Below are 12,975 nucleotides of genomic sequence, written 5' to 3'. Positions count from 1 at the left end.
TCCCCAGTGGCTCAGATGGTAAAGAATCCACCTGCAATGTGGGAGACCTGGGTTCGATCCCTGGGTTGGGAAGATCCCCTGAAGAAGGGAATGGCTACCCACTCAAGTATTCTTACCTGGAGAATTCTATGGACAGAGAATCCTGGCAGGCTATAGTCCATGGGGTCACAAAGGGTCAGATACAACTGGACTGAGTGACTCTCACACTTTGTGGGGGTCACTTCCTTGTGAGGGAAGGTCAGTTCCTTGTGAAGGATCATGTTCTTTATTTCATGAAGATTCTAAGAGGTAGCCACCTAGTGGGAGATCAGCCCCAAATCTCTCAAACCAAAGATTTATTTTTTTTAAATTTATTTTATCGGAGGCAAATTACCTTACATTAATATATTGGTTGGTTTTGCCATACATTGACATGAATCTGCCCCGGGTGTACATGTGCTCTCCCTCCCGAACCCCCCTCCCACCTCCTTCCTCCCCATATCCTCCCTCCATGTCATCCCCGTGCACCAGCCCCAAGCATCCTGTATCATGCGTCGAACCTGGACTGGTCACTTATGATAATATACATGCTACAATGCCGTTCTCCCCAATCATCCCACCTTCACCCTCTCCCACAGAGTCCCAAAGATTGTTCTATATGCCTATGTCTCTTTTGCAGTCTCGTATACAGGGTTCAGGTTACCATCTTTCTAAATTCCATATATATGCGTTAGTATACTGTATTGATGTTTTTCTTTCTGGCTTACTTCACTCTGTATAATTGGCTCCAATTTCATCCACCTCATTAAAACTGATTCAAATGCATTCTTTTTCATGGCTGAAAAATACTCCATTGTGTATATGTACCAAAGCTTTCTTATCCATTCATCTGCAGATGGACATCTAGGTTGCTTCCATGTCCTGGCTATTATAAACAGTGCTGCAATGAACATTGGAGTACATGTGTCTCTTTCAATTCTGGTTTCCTCGGTGCCCAGGAGTGCGATTGCTGGATCATATGGCAGTTCTTTTTCCAGTTTTTTGAGGAATCTCCACACTGTTCTCCATAGTGGCTGTATTAGTTTGCATTCCCACCAACAGTGTAAGAGGGTTCCCTTTTCTCCACACCCTCTCCAGCATTTATTGCATGTAGACTTTTGGATAGAAGCCATTCTGACTGGTGTGAAATGGTACCTCACTGTGGTTTTGATTTGCGTTTCTCTGATTATGAGGGATGTTGAGCATTTTTTCATGTGTTTGTTAGCCATCTTTATGTCTTCTTTGGAGAAATGTCTAGTTCTTTGGCCCATTTTTTGATTGGGCCACTTAGTTTTCTGGAATTGAGCTGCAGGAGCTGCCTGTATAATTTGGAGATTAATCCTTTATCAGTTGCTTCATTTGCTATTATTTTCTCCCATTCTGCAGGCTCTCTTTTCACCTTGCTTAGAGTTTGATATAAAATTATTCCAAAAGAGCTTTAAAAACCAATCAGGGTCAAGGAACATGAAAAAGTTTCAGCTCATACTCTCTTGTTTACCAGGTGATGTGGGTTCTTAGTGACAGGGAACCCTGGGGATGGCAGACAAGGTCTCTTGTCTAAGTGCCAGGCAAAATGATTATCATTCATAACTGTTCTTGTCTGTTTTCTGTTTCATACCTGTGGTTTCTTTTTTGCTTTTGGTTTGTTGGAGGGGAGGAGTTGTCAGTTAATGTGATAGCTAACAACAGAAACTTAGTTGATGATGGGAAAGGCAATCCTCTCTGATTAATTTCTTCTTAAATATCACTAATTTATACTCCAATTTATACTTTTATAGGTGGTTTATTAAAATATATACAATATGAAAAGATATAAAAACCAATCAGGACATGGGGTGAAGGAAGACATGCCTACTGCATGCTCTGTACTGTTTTCTGTGCTTGGAATATTCCAGTAAACAAAATAGACATGTGAAATAAATATTTGGTAATTTTATAATAATAATAAAAAATCCGACCAACAAAACAAACTTATTGTCCTTATGGAGGACGTAGCCTGGGATAAAAGGAGATAGTGAACAAATGCACACATAAATATGTGATATGGTGTTATTTTGAGCTCCATGGACAACAGTAAAGAAAGGCTGGGATGAGGGTGGGTGGAAGGAGGGGAGGAGTCGCTATTTATAAGGAAGGCCTCTCTGAGATGACATTTGATCCGAGACCTCTGTGAAGTGAGGAGTGGATCATGTGGCATCTGAAAGAAGAGTTCCAGGTTGAGGGAACAATAGGTGTGGGGCTTGAAGGCCTCTCTGTCTGTGAGAGGAGTAGCTGGTGCATGTTTGAGGAGTAGCCAGGAGGCTGGAGGAGCTGGAGTGGAGTGAGCAGGAGAGTGGGAGGAGGTTGGGGGCTGTCATGGGTCAGTGTAAGAGCGAGCTTTGAAGCCATACTGAGAATCACTAGGGGGTAAGGGGGGAAGCAGGGAGCCCTCGTAGGAGTGGAGTCTATTGTACTAATTCAGACAGGAGATGCTGGTAACTTGGATTGGGGGTTACTAGTGGAGGTGGTAAGTAGTAGTCGATTCTGTATATATTTTGAAGGAAATGGTGGGAGGAGAGAATGCTCGACAAGGGAACTTTCTCAACCTGATAAAGGGCATCTATCCACATCCCTGGTAGCTCAGCTGGTAAAGAATCCGCCTGCAATGAGGGAGACCTGGGTTTGATCCCTGGCTTGGGAAGATCCCCTGGAGAAGGGAAAGGCTACCCACTTCAGTATTCTGCCCTGGAGAATTCTATGGACTGAATAGTCCATGGGGTCTCAAAGAGTCGGATACGACTGAGCAACTTTCAATCACCTAAACCCCACAGCCCATATCACGCTTCATGGTAAAAGACTAAATGCTTTTCCTCTGAGAGCAGGAACAGACAAGGATGTCCCCTCTTGCCATTTCTGTTTAACATTGTGCAAGAGGTTCTAGCCATGGCAGTTAAGCAAGAAAAAGAAATAAAAGACATCCAGATAGGCAAGAAAGAAATAAAACTATTTCTGTTTGCAAATGACTTGGTCTTGTATATAGAAGGGCTTCCCAGGTGGTGCTAGTGGTAAAGAACCTGCCTGCCAATGCAGGAGACCTAAGAGGCTCAGTTTCGATGCTTGGGTCTGGAAGATCCCCTGGAGGAGGGCATGGCAACTCACTCCAGTACTCTTGCCTGCAGAATCCCATGGACAGGGGAGCCTGACCGGTTATAGCCCATAGGGTTGCAAAGAGTCAGAAACGACTGAAGCAATTTAGCACGCATGTATATAGAAAATTCTAAGAAATTTACTTTAAAAACTATTAGAACAAATAAATGACTTCATCAAGATTGCAGGAAACAGGCCAATATACAAAATTCAATTGTGGTTCTATATATAAGCGGTGAACATTCCAGAAATGAAGAACATAATTCCAGTTAATGCCATGAGACACTTGGAGAGGGAGGGTGGTGGTGGGAATGGAGTTGAAAAGGGAGGGAGGGAGAGAATGTGGGGGTAGGTGTGAAGATAGAAGGAAGAAAGGCCTGAGGTCAGAGGCCCAGGTCATCAGTGTTTGAAAGTCCGGAAGAAGAGAAGTCAGGCATCTGGACAACCAAAAGAAAGTCATTTCCTGGGTGAAAACATTTGCAGAGAGGAGGTCTGCAATATGTAGTGTACTGACCGAGGATCCATAGCTGAATGCATGGATTGGTCCTGGTGAACAGCAGGGAGAGAAAGGCTGAAAGAGGGAGCAGCAAGGAAAGGGTTGTCCAGAACCAACACCCTTGTCAAATACAACAAAAATCGAGTACCAAGAAAACAAATATGCAAGCCCATTTTGTTCCTTATTAGATTCAACAGACATGAATATTACTCTCAAACTATTATAAACACTCACTCAGCTTCTGTGCCTGTCCCATCGTAGTCTATAGCAGTTTGCGGAGATGCATGAGTGCCAGTTTGTACACGCACTTTGTGTCGTGAAGGTGTTGTGTAGGCCTCAGATTGACCAGGGGAGCATGAGCTGAAATTCGTTCACTGTGGATTTGGCACAGCATCTGTGCTAGATGGCAGGAGGTATTTGTTAGAGAATAAATGTCCATCTCAGGCTCCAAGAGACTACATATCTCCTTGTTCAGAAAGCGTGAAGCCTGAATTTTGGTCCCATTTGGTTTATCATCATGAGCAAGTCAGAAATCACAGGATGGATATTCTGAGCATTATCCCTGTCTATAAATGATAACAGCTATCTGCTTTCTTCCTCTGAATCCTGACATTTCTGTGATATTTTAGTCTGAATTGCTCATTTAAGCCTCATAGAGCCTTGTAAAGTGGGTAGATTTTGCATTTCTATGAAGAAAGGAGTTCTGAGAGGCGAAACAACTTCTGCACCCTCATGCTGCTTGGAGGTGTTGGAGCCAGGACCACCCTTTTAGACCCACCAGACTGGGCTGGGCTGTGGGATTTTTAATCCCTTTTCAGCTAGGCGCTTACTGTCAGCTCTACTGTGTCCTGTTTTGTTATGATTTGCAGGTTGAAGTTACTGTCACGTTGCGGGTGTGTGTGTGTGTTCTCAGCCTAGCAACTAAATAGATTTTGTCTTTAAGTCTGAACAGTTGCTGGATTCCATTCTCCTTGGCATTAAATTCTGAACAGAAGTGGTATTTATTTCTAGAAATGCCGCCTAGTAACTGAGTTGTTTCCTCTCCCATAGTGTATGAATTATTTGCGTTCATCAGTCACATGGGAACGTCTACAATGAGTGGCCACTACGTTTGTCACATTAAAAAGGAAGGAAGGTGAGTCTTTTTAAGAAGGTAAAATGATCCCTGTTTTATTGAGCACCTGCTGTGTGCCAGGCCCTCCACTAGGTGTCTCATGTGTCATCGCATTTGGTTCTCACAGTGGTCTTGTAGGGATAGACTCTCAAAGCCATTTGATACATCAAGGCACTGAAGCTCAGAGAGGCTGAACAGCTTGGCTTTTGCAGCTGTGTCAGAGCTGGTGCTGAGAGCCACTGTTCACTGTCATAGCACGGGGACCTCCCAGAGTCAAGACACTTCCCGCAGCAGAATGCGAGTCTGCATTTGGAACTTCTGCAGGATCGCCAGATTTAGCCAACAAAATGAAGCAAAGCCAGAAAACCAGGGTGCCCTACTATGTTTGAATTTCAGATGATGAATAACTTTTTAGTATAAATGTGTCTCAATTATTACATGGGACATCCTTATATTAAAAAAGTATTTGTTGCTTATATGATACTTAAATTTGACTGGGTATCCTGTGTTCTGTCTGGCAGCTCTAACACCTAGTGTTCACCCTGTTGTAGCCTTGGCTTCAAGAATTGTGAGGGGCGTGGTGAGCTGGGAATGAGACAGCTGTGGGGTGTCAGGCCGCTGCTATCCTCAGAGTCTTCTTCCTGGACTGGACCCCCCAAGGCTCCCCTGGTTTCCCTTCCTTGAACTCCCACTGAGTGGCCTGTCCTGTGGGTCAGCTCTGCTTAAGGCAGCGCTTGGCCACATAGACACTGAAGAATCACATAACCTTGACCTCTCCTGGTAGAATGCTGACCTCTTGCTGCAGGAATGACTGTTCTCCAATCAGAAATCCACTGTGGTCCTTTTCCATGTGTCATTTAAGTCTTGGCTTCTCAACTTGATTTGTAAAATAGTTGAGCACAGGAACTTAATTTATAGTGAATTCATTTTATTACCAAGCATGACAACTCTTTTAAAAATATATTTCTTAAGAAAAATAGCTTAATTAGAATAGAAAAAGCAGTGAATTTCATCATAAGGAATTTGTAAGATACAAAACCATATGAAGACTATGTTGTCTGGAAGCAGAGAGAGAACCATAGTCTCTATTTTGATACATTTCTGTTTTACTGTTTTCAATGGGAAGAGGGTATGTTTTTGTCTGTATACACGCATATGTATGTATTTACAACTTTTCTAAAAGCTTGAAGTTCATACACAGTAACTATAATTTTGTAATCTGCTTTCCCCTACTTCATATTATATTATTTTCTAACTCTACCAAATATCATTTGAAGACATTTTAATGGTTGTATAATTGTTCACTGCATGTCTATTTATGACTGAAATAGACACATATGTCTTTGACTGAATTTCTGAGGCCATCTAGGGACGTCTACAAATGGAAATGTTTGGAGGCTCCTTTAGGAATTACTTTTTGATTGAATTTGAAAATAAAAAAGCAGTGTAGTTTCCCGCCAGCATTCTGTTTCCTTTTATGCAATAGACTTGAATTTGGTTTATCCTAAAACATCTTGATTATTTTAAGTATGGTGCAGTAACTTTCTTCTGCAGTTTCCTAGAACTGACTTAAATCCATCACTCGCTTCTGTCTTTTGTTTTCAGATGGGTGATCTACAATGACCACAAAGTTTGTGCCTCAGAAAGGCCCCCTAAAGACCTGGGCTACATGTACTTTTACCGCAGGATACCAAGCTAAACCTCAAATGTACAAATTGGCAAGAAGAAGCCGTACGCCTTTTTAATTTGCCAAAAAAAAAAAAAAAGAGGTTGGGACAGCCAGACATGAGGGAATACATGGGGTATTTATAGTTTATTTAAAGAACATCATTTGACACCTTCTAAAATAGAATTGGGAGGAAATTTCTATTAGTGATGATACACTACTGTAGATAGTTTTTCTTTTTATAAATGTTTAAGAAGAAGATGATTTTTAAAAAGTATTCATATTCCTGGTGGGGGAATCTTCCACTAGCACATTGAAAACAGGAAGTGCCACCAGACCCCTGTGTTTTGCTTTGGGAGTCCCCAGAGAAACCAATAGGGCCAGTTGTGTAGCCTCACCCACCATAAACAAAAAGCCCATTTTTGTTTCATATCGAAAATCAGTAACTGGGCTGAGCTCTATTTGTGACATAATTTTTTTCATGACACACAAAAACTTCTGATCTCTCTGTGTATAGTCGATTAGAACATCAGCAATGAAAGATATTTTTAATTTAGTCATATCAAAATGCATAATACAATTGTATGAATGTGTGTGAGAGTGTGAAACCTTTGGAGTCAACTAGAAAAGCTGTGGCGGGTTGGTTTTTCAAGGTTAAAATAGTTGGAAAAAGCAAGTAAATATTTTAAAGAAACTATATCTCAGGAACAGTTAAAAAAAAAAAAATAGTTCCCCACTTAGGTTTTCCGGCATTAGAAGTACTGTTGCCCCTTGCAGTGCTGTCTAGAATTCACTTGGACTTGTGACGTTTGGTGGTATGAACGCAGATGCCCCCAGCAGCACAGTGTTTTCTCTGCCAAAAGTAGATGAATTCTGTTTCTCAGCAGCCCTTTCTGCTAAGGCATAGGCGCGTGTGTTGTTAGTTAAAATAGCTGATCTCTTCTTACCATAACACATGACAACTCCCTGGAATCGTGCTAAGTGTCCCAAATTTGTCCATAATTTTCTCATCCCCCAGCTCATCGCTTGCCTCCATGTCTGTGTTTTCTGGGGCAGAATTTCATCTCTGCCCTTGGCTAATCACCTCCTGACTTGCCTCCACTGCTTCTCTGCCATGACCAATAGTGTGATCGTCAGCAGTTTAAGGGTTTCAGATGCAAAGAAACTTTCTATGATGCTATGAAAGACCATTGTTTCCATTTTGGCATTTCAGGATTTTAGTTGCGGCCTGGGATTTGATCAGTTTCAGATGTGATGAAAAAGTCTCTAATTTTGAACGGCAGTCTCTAATTTTTCTACTGCTCTATACTGAATGCTAGGGTCTCTGGAGTTTCTATTTCAGATTGTGCAGTCAAATAAAAAAGGACTTACTGCTGTCTGCTTAACATGCATTTGGTTGGTTAGAAAGCATCTTTCTGGAAACTGTAGGAAAATAAAGTAGAACTAATGGGGTGAAATACAGCACAAAATTTCACAATTCTGTGAATGCAGAAACTGAATTATGAGATGTGTGTTATGAACAGTCAGGATTCTGGTTATGATGGGGGCCTTTCTCATAGGAGATCCGTTAGACTGTGGCCCAGGGACCTGGGTGCTGCCCATGGCTGGGCAAGTCCCCTCATCCCCCCGTGTCTCACATCCCTTCTCTACACAACGGTGTGATGACTCTGCCCTTCCTTCCCGGGTGCACTTTGAGAATGTGGTGAGATCTGATGCGCTGACCCTCTGAAGAGCAGCAGGCGGGGTGGGGCCAGTGTGGCTAGTAGAGTGTGCTTCTCTTCTCTCCTGATGTTTCTTCAGTTTGGGAACAAATGAGATTGGCAGAGGGAGGGAGCTCATGGTGCAGTAACTCTCTACTCAACCGCCCACTGGGGTCACCTTTTCACATTATCTCAGATATCCTAAAGTAGCCCCACTCGGTGACATAAATCCCTGACTCTCCCGGAAACCCCCACACTAATCAGCCTTACAAAATCCAGTCTCCTTAAGGCTGAGGATCATAGAATAATGAACACACGTGAAACACACATGAAAATAACTTAATTTGACTGCAGTTACAAAGTGAAGGCCTTTCCTGGGGGGTGGGAGGGTGATTGGGGCTTTGGATTGAAATGTGGACAAAAATAGCATGTGTATTCTGAACAAATTAAGAAATTTTATAATAAAACTTTGCAGAATGAATGGTTTCAAGCCAGTATATACGATTTTAGGCTACACATTATTTAATTCATTAAGTAGAAAAAGAAATTCAGCCCTTTTGATACCTAAACACATCATAATTAAGTGGAATATGGCTACCTTTTTTTTCTGCCTCACAAAACAAAGGGCTATTTATACAAGGCAAAGTTTTGTATATGTGTTCTTCTTTATTTCAGATTGTGAGTTGGAGAAAACTGGAGCAAATATCAGTCTTTTTTCATGCTTATAAATGTATTAATATGTATATCTTAATAAGTTCAAGGCAGGCTTCCCTGGAATCAGAGTCTGGAATATACTGCTTAATTTTATACATGTATGTAAGTGAGATGATTTATGACCGAAAACTGGAATAATGTATTTTGTCAACTGGTCATCAACCTGTTAGGAGTCTTCTGTCTTAGGTGGTGGTGTAATTGTGAAATTCTCACTGTGTGTGTGTGTGTATGTGAAAGAGAGCACTTTCTTCCTGTAAATATCTTTTGATGCCCATCTGTGTAAAATCCTGATGAATGTGTCTTGAAACGTACAGCGTATCAAGGTTCTTGCTTTGTTAGTTGATCTAAATGCCCACATAACTCATCAGAAATCCAGTTTAATTCATATTGGGATTCTTTTTACGAGGGGAGAAAAAGTATGCAAACAGAACTATTAGGAAGAGTCCCATATGAATGCCATTTTATGTCAACATTGCTTTAATATTTTGAATTGACTTGTTTTCTCCCACCTACAAGAGAATGTGCCTGCCATTCCCCTGTGCTCACTGTGGGCTGTAGGAAGTAACCTGTTCCTCCCAACATCATCTGTTCCTTTGACCTGAACTGGCTGGAGCCTTACCTGCAATCTATAGTTAGAGCACCTGGATTTGTAGGCTCACTCTGCTTGTGAAATGGGGCTGAGTTGCTTTATCTCCCCGGGCCTTTTTCCTTAAAATGAGTGGATTAGACCAGATAAGCTCAGGAGTCCCTTTCTGCCCTAACATTCAATTCTATTTTCCTACAGTTGCTACTATGGTCAGACATGTGAGATGCGAGGGCACATAGAGGTTAGATGTTACGTCTCTGGTTAATAGCTCACACACCCCACTTTTGAACTTGTCTCATTTTTAGTGTCCCCACCCCAACTTTCAGTCCCAGTTTCTTGGGTAATTACTTTCAATTATCCCCCCCTTTTTTTTTCTCTCCACTTCCCAGTTGGTATTTTGTTACCTTTACCTTCTTCCTCAAAGATGAAAAATCTGCTTTACAGCACATCTTGCCCGGAAAAACATCAGAACTACCTTCAGCTAACTCTGTAACCTTTATGGAATATTATCTTATTCTAATTCAGTTATAGCTGTGATCCTCAAGTAAGTTTTTCTACCACAGAAACGATGTCTTTTCATCTGGTAGGCATCACGGTTGCTCCATCACATCATCCGTGTGGGGAGATGGCTTGTGTTGGGAGCGGGATGGGGGGACAGGGTTAGATAAATTGTGATTCTATGCTTTACCTAAGATCAAAAATTCTAGGTTACAGAACAAGTTTCTGTACCCTTAAGTTGGTGTATAAGATCGCCCAGGCAGTGCCGCAGAGATTCCCTACTCAGATCATCCTGAAAGAGTTTGTGCTATGATTCTGTAGACCCATGGGATTCGGCACAGTTGTCCATGGCCACGTGTGGCTCATGACTGGAAATGTGGTGCTGTAGACAGAAAATGCATACCAGATTTGGAAGGCTTAATACCAGAAAGAATGCAAAATATTGCATCAATATTTTATACTATGTGCTAAAATGACAGCATTTTAGACATATCAAGGTATTGATAACTTCACTTCCTTTTAATCGTTTTTTAATGTGGCTACCAAAAAAGAATGAAATTAGACACGTGTTGTACTTCTGTTGGACAGTGCTCCTCTAGGTCAGGTAGTGTGGGGGAGGTAGTGGAGATCACGTAGGCACGGAAGGTAATTCTACAAAGCATCCATAGAGAAGCAGCCAAACATTTTCACTGGAGTTGGGAGCACTGTGAGGTACAGAATGCCTTCTAGAGAGCAGATTTTTCTACCTAAGAACCAATATACGTGTATGCTGCTGCTGCTGCGTCGCGTCAGTTGTGTCCGACTCTGTGCCACCCCATAGACGGCAGCCCAACAGGCTCCCCCGTCCCTGGGATTCTCCAGGCAAGAATACTGGAGTAGGTTGCCATTTCCTTCTCCAATGCATGAAAGTGAAAAGTGAAAGTGAAGTCGCTCGGTCGTGTCCAACTTTTAGTGACCCCAGGGACTGTAGCCTACCAGGCTCCTCCGTCCATGGGATTCTCCTAGAAGACCCCAATGAAAACCAGGAACACATGAGCCCAAACCCTGTTCCTTCAGTTTTGCCTAAAAGCTGCTGACTTTGTGTTTCTTTTTAAAGCATCTTCGAAGTGCCAAGGATATTAGCCACGTGAGGGTGTTCGGCAGATTTGTTTCACTTTGGGCAACATTCTCTTGTGGTTTCCCCTCCCCAGGTATTGTTTTCATCTGTTCAGAGCTGGGCATGTTGAAATAAATGTGTAAATCTGGCCGCTCCTCCTGGCCTCCACGGAGGCTGAGCCTGTGGCCTGCACCCATCTGCTCGGTTGGTTCCTGAAAAGAGTTGGTGTTTATTTTGCACTAGTCACAGTTGTTGTTTGAAATATCTCAAATGTTTTGGGAGACTATTTGCCTGTGATGGAAAGAGAGATGGATGATTTATTGCTTCACTTCTTTCAAAATTAAAAGCTATTCTCACAATCTGAGGTCCCTTTGTGGCTCTTTTTTTTCTTTTGTAAAACTGCCAGGTGAACTGATATTGCCTTTTGCAGGTTCTTATCCATGAGTGGAACAGGTAACTAATTTTATTTCTTTTTAGGGTTTCTTTGTGTGGGCACTGGGGATGCTGGGTCCCCACCAATAGTGGAACACTGGTGATGGTTAAGGAGGGAAGGTCAGGGTGGGGGGAGTCTGTGTTCTCTTCTCTACTGAGTGCCAGGCTGAATACTGGAATCAGTTAAGACCTTTCTGAGGTTCCCTGCTTCTCAGTTTGCTAATGTCTTCCTTAATGTAGGTATAAGCAGAATCAGCACTAGCTGAATCAAGAGATTTCAGCATTTTTATGACAATATTTCTAGGCTGTATGAGTTTCCTATTGCTGCTGTGACAAATTACCACAAGTTTAGTGGCTTAAGACAATACATTAGGTCAGAGGTCTGGAAGTGGGTCTCACAGGGCTAAAATCAAGGTGTTAGCAGGAGGGGAGCTGTAGGGGAAAATCCATTCTCCATTTCTTCCAGTTTGGGGATGCTGTTGGCATTCCATAGTTCATTCCTTGGTTCTCCTGACAGCACTGGCATCACTCCAGCATCTGCTTCCATTGTCATATCTCCTGCCTCTTTCTTACAGAGACCCTTGTAATTACATGCGTTTACCCAGATAGTCCAGGATAATCCTTCCATCTCAGGATCCTTAATCACAGCTGCAATGTTCCTGTTGCCATGTAAGGTGGTTAGGGTATGGACACCTCTCAGGGGCCTTATTTTGCTTGCCATCTAGGGCATGCTAATTGCTACTTAAAATATGTTCATTTAATGCCTAAAATTTTTTAAAAAAACAAACCTATTTATCTTTAAAATTCAAGTAAAAAGACTGACATCAGTGTCATATCATCTGTTTTGGTGAGGGACTAAGAGGAGAAGGAAATGATGGGGATAGTGAGAGGTTGCTTACTGCTTAGAGAATTGTAGTTTTAGGACAGCTGTTTGCAAGCCAGCTGCTGCTGGTTGGCATATCCCATCTTGTCCAGGAGCACAGTTTACCAGTTTGTGTATGTGCTGCTTGAACTCATCGTTCAGCTTTTCAGATGTCGTCAGTGACAAACTCCAGTCACAGTGGAGAAATTTAACAGGAAAATGATGAGTAATTCTCATCCCTATGTAACCAATTATTTAAAAATCTAGTGGGAAGAATCTTTCAGTGAGTTAGAAGTCAGGGTGGAATAATGACAAAAGTAGAAATATATTGACACGTTCAAATCCTGTTTCCAACACAGACTAGCTCTGTGACTTTGGTAAGTACGTAATATCCTGAGACTAAGTCTTCTCATCTGTTCAGTGGGCATAATACTTATGATGAGTTGTGTAAAGCATTTGATGGTCTGGTGGACACAGGGTATTTTTACTGTGGTATTTTATGTAGCATTTTGACTACCCATGTAGCATTTTGACTCTGTGGAAATTTTGACCAATTGTTTTCATTTAAAAATTAAAAAAAAAATTACAACATTGACTCTTTTTCCAAAAGTGTTTTTCCATTAAGATGATTCCATTAGGATGATTCCAATTTATTATGTTAATCTGT

The 12,975-nt window shown here is 41.8% G+C and overlaps 1 protein-coding gene across 3 annotated transcripts in view; it reads left to right on the top strand.

Annotated features, from left to right (window-relative positions):
- Positions 1-11,373, top strand: part of USP13 (ubiquitin specific peptidase 13) — a 137,879-nt gene extending 126,506 nt beyond the window's left edge. For 2 of the 3 annotated variants that reach the window (XM_088838877.1, XM_088838881.1), the window contains exons 20-21: positions 4,691-4,775; positions 6,360-11,373. In XM_088838877.1, the coding sequence (XP_088695003.1) occupies positions 4,691-4,775; positions 6,360-6,453 (179 nt within the window). In that variant the 3' untranslated portion in view covers positions 6,454-11,373. Of the gene's footprint in view, positions 1-4,690; positions 4,776-5,275; positions 6,326-6,359 lie in introns of those variants that run through there. The other variant, XM_088838878.1, reaches the window with a different exon arrangement.
- The last annotated feature ends 1,602 nt before the right edge of the window (positions 11,374-12,975 follow it).

The sequence above is a fragment of the Moschus berezovskii genome, chromosome 1 (assembly GCF_049115385.1).
Source record: "Moschus berezovskii isolate FMDL1 chromosome 1, NW_MosBer_1.0, whole genome shotgun sequence".
Classification (NCBI taxonomy): Eukaryota; Metazoa; Chordata; class Mammalia; order Artiodactyla; family Moschidae; genus Moschus; species Moschus berezovskii.
Note: the sequence above shows the minus strand (reverse complement) of the source record. Positions and strands in the feature narration are given on the sequence as shown.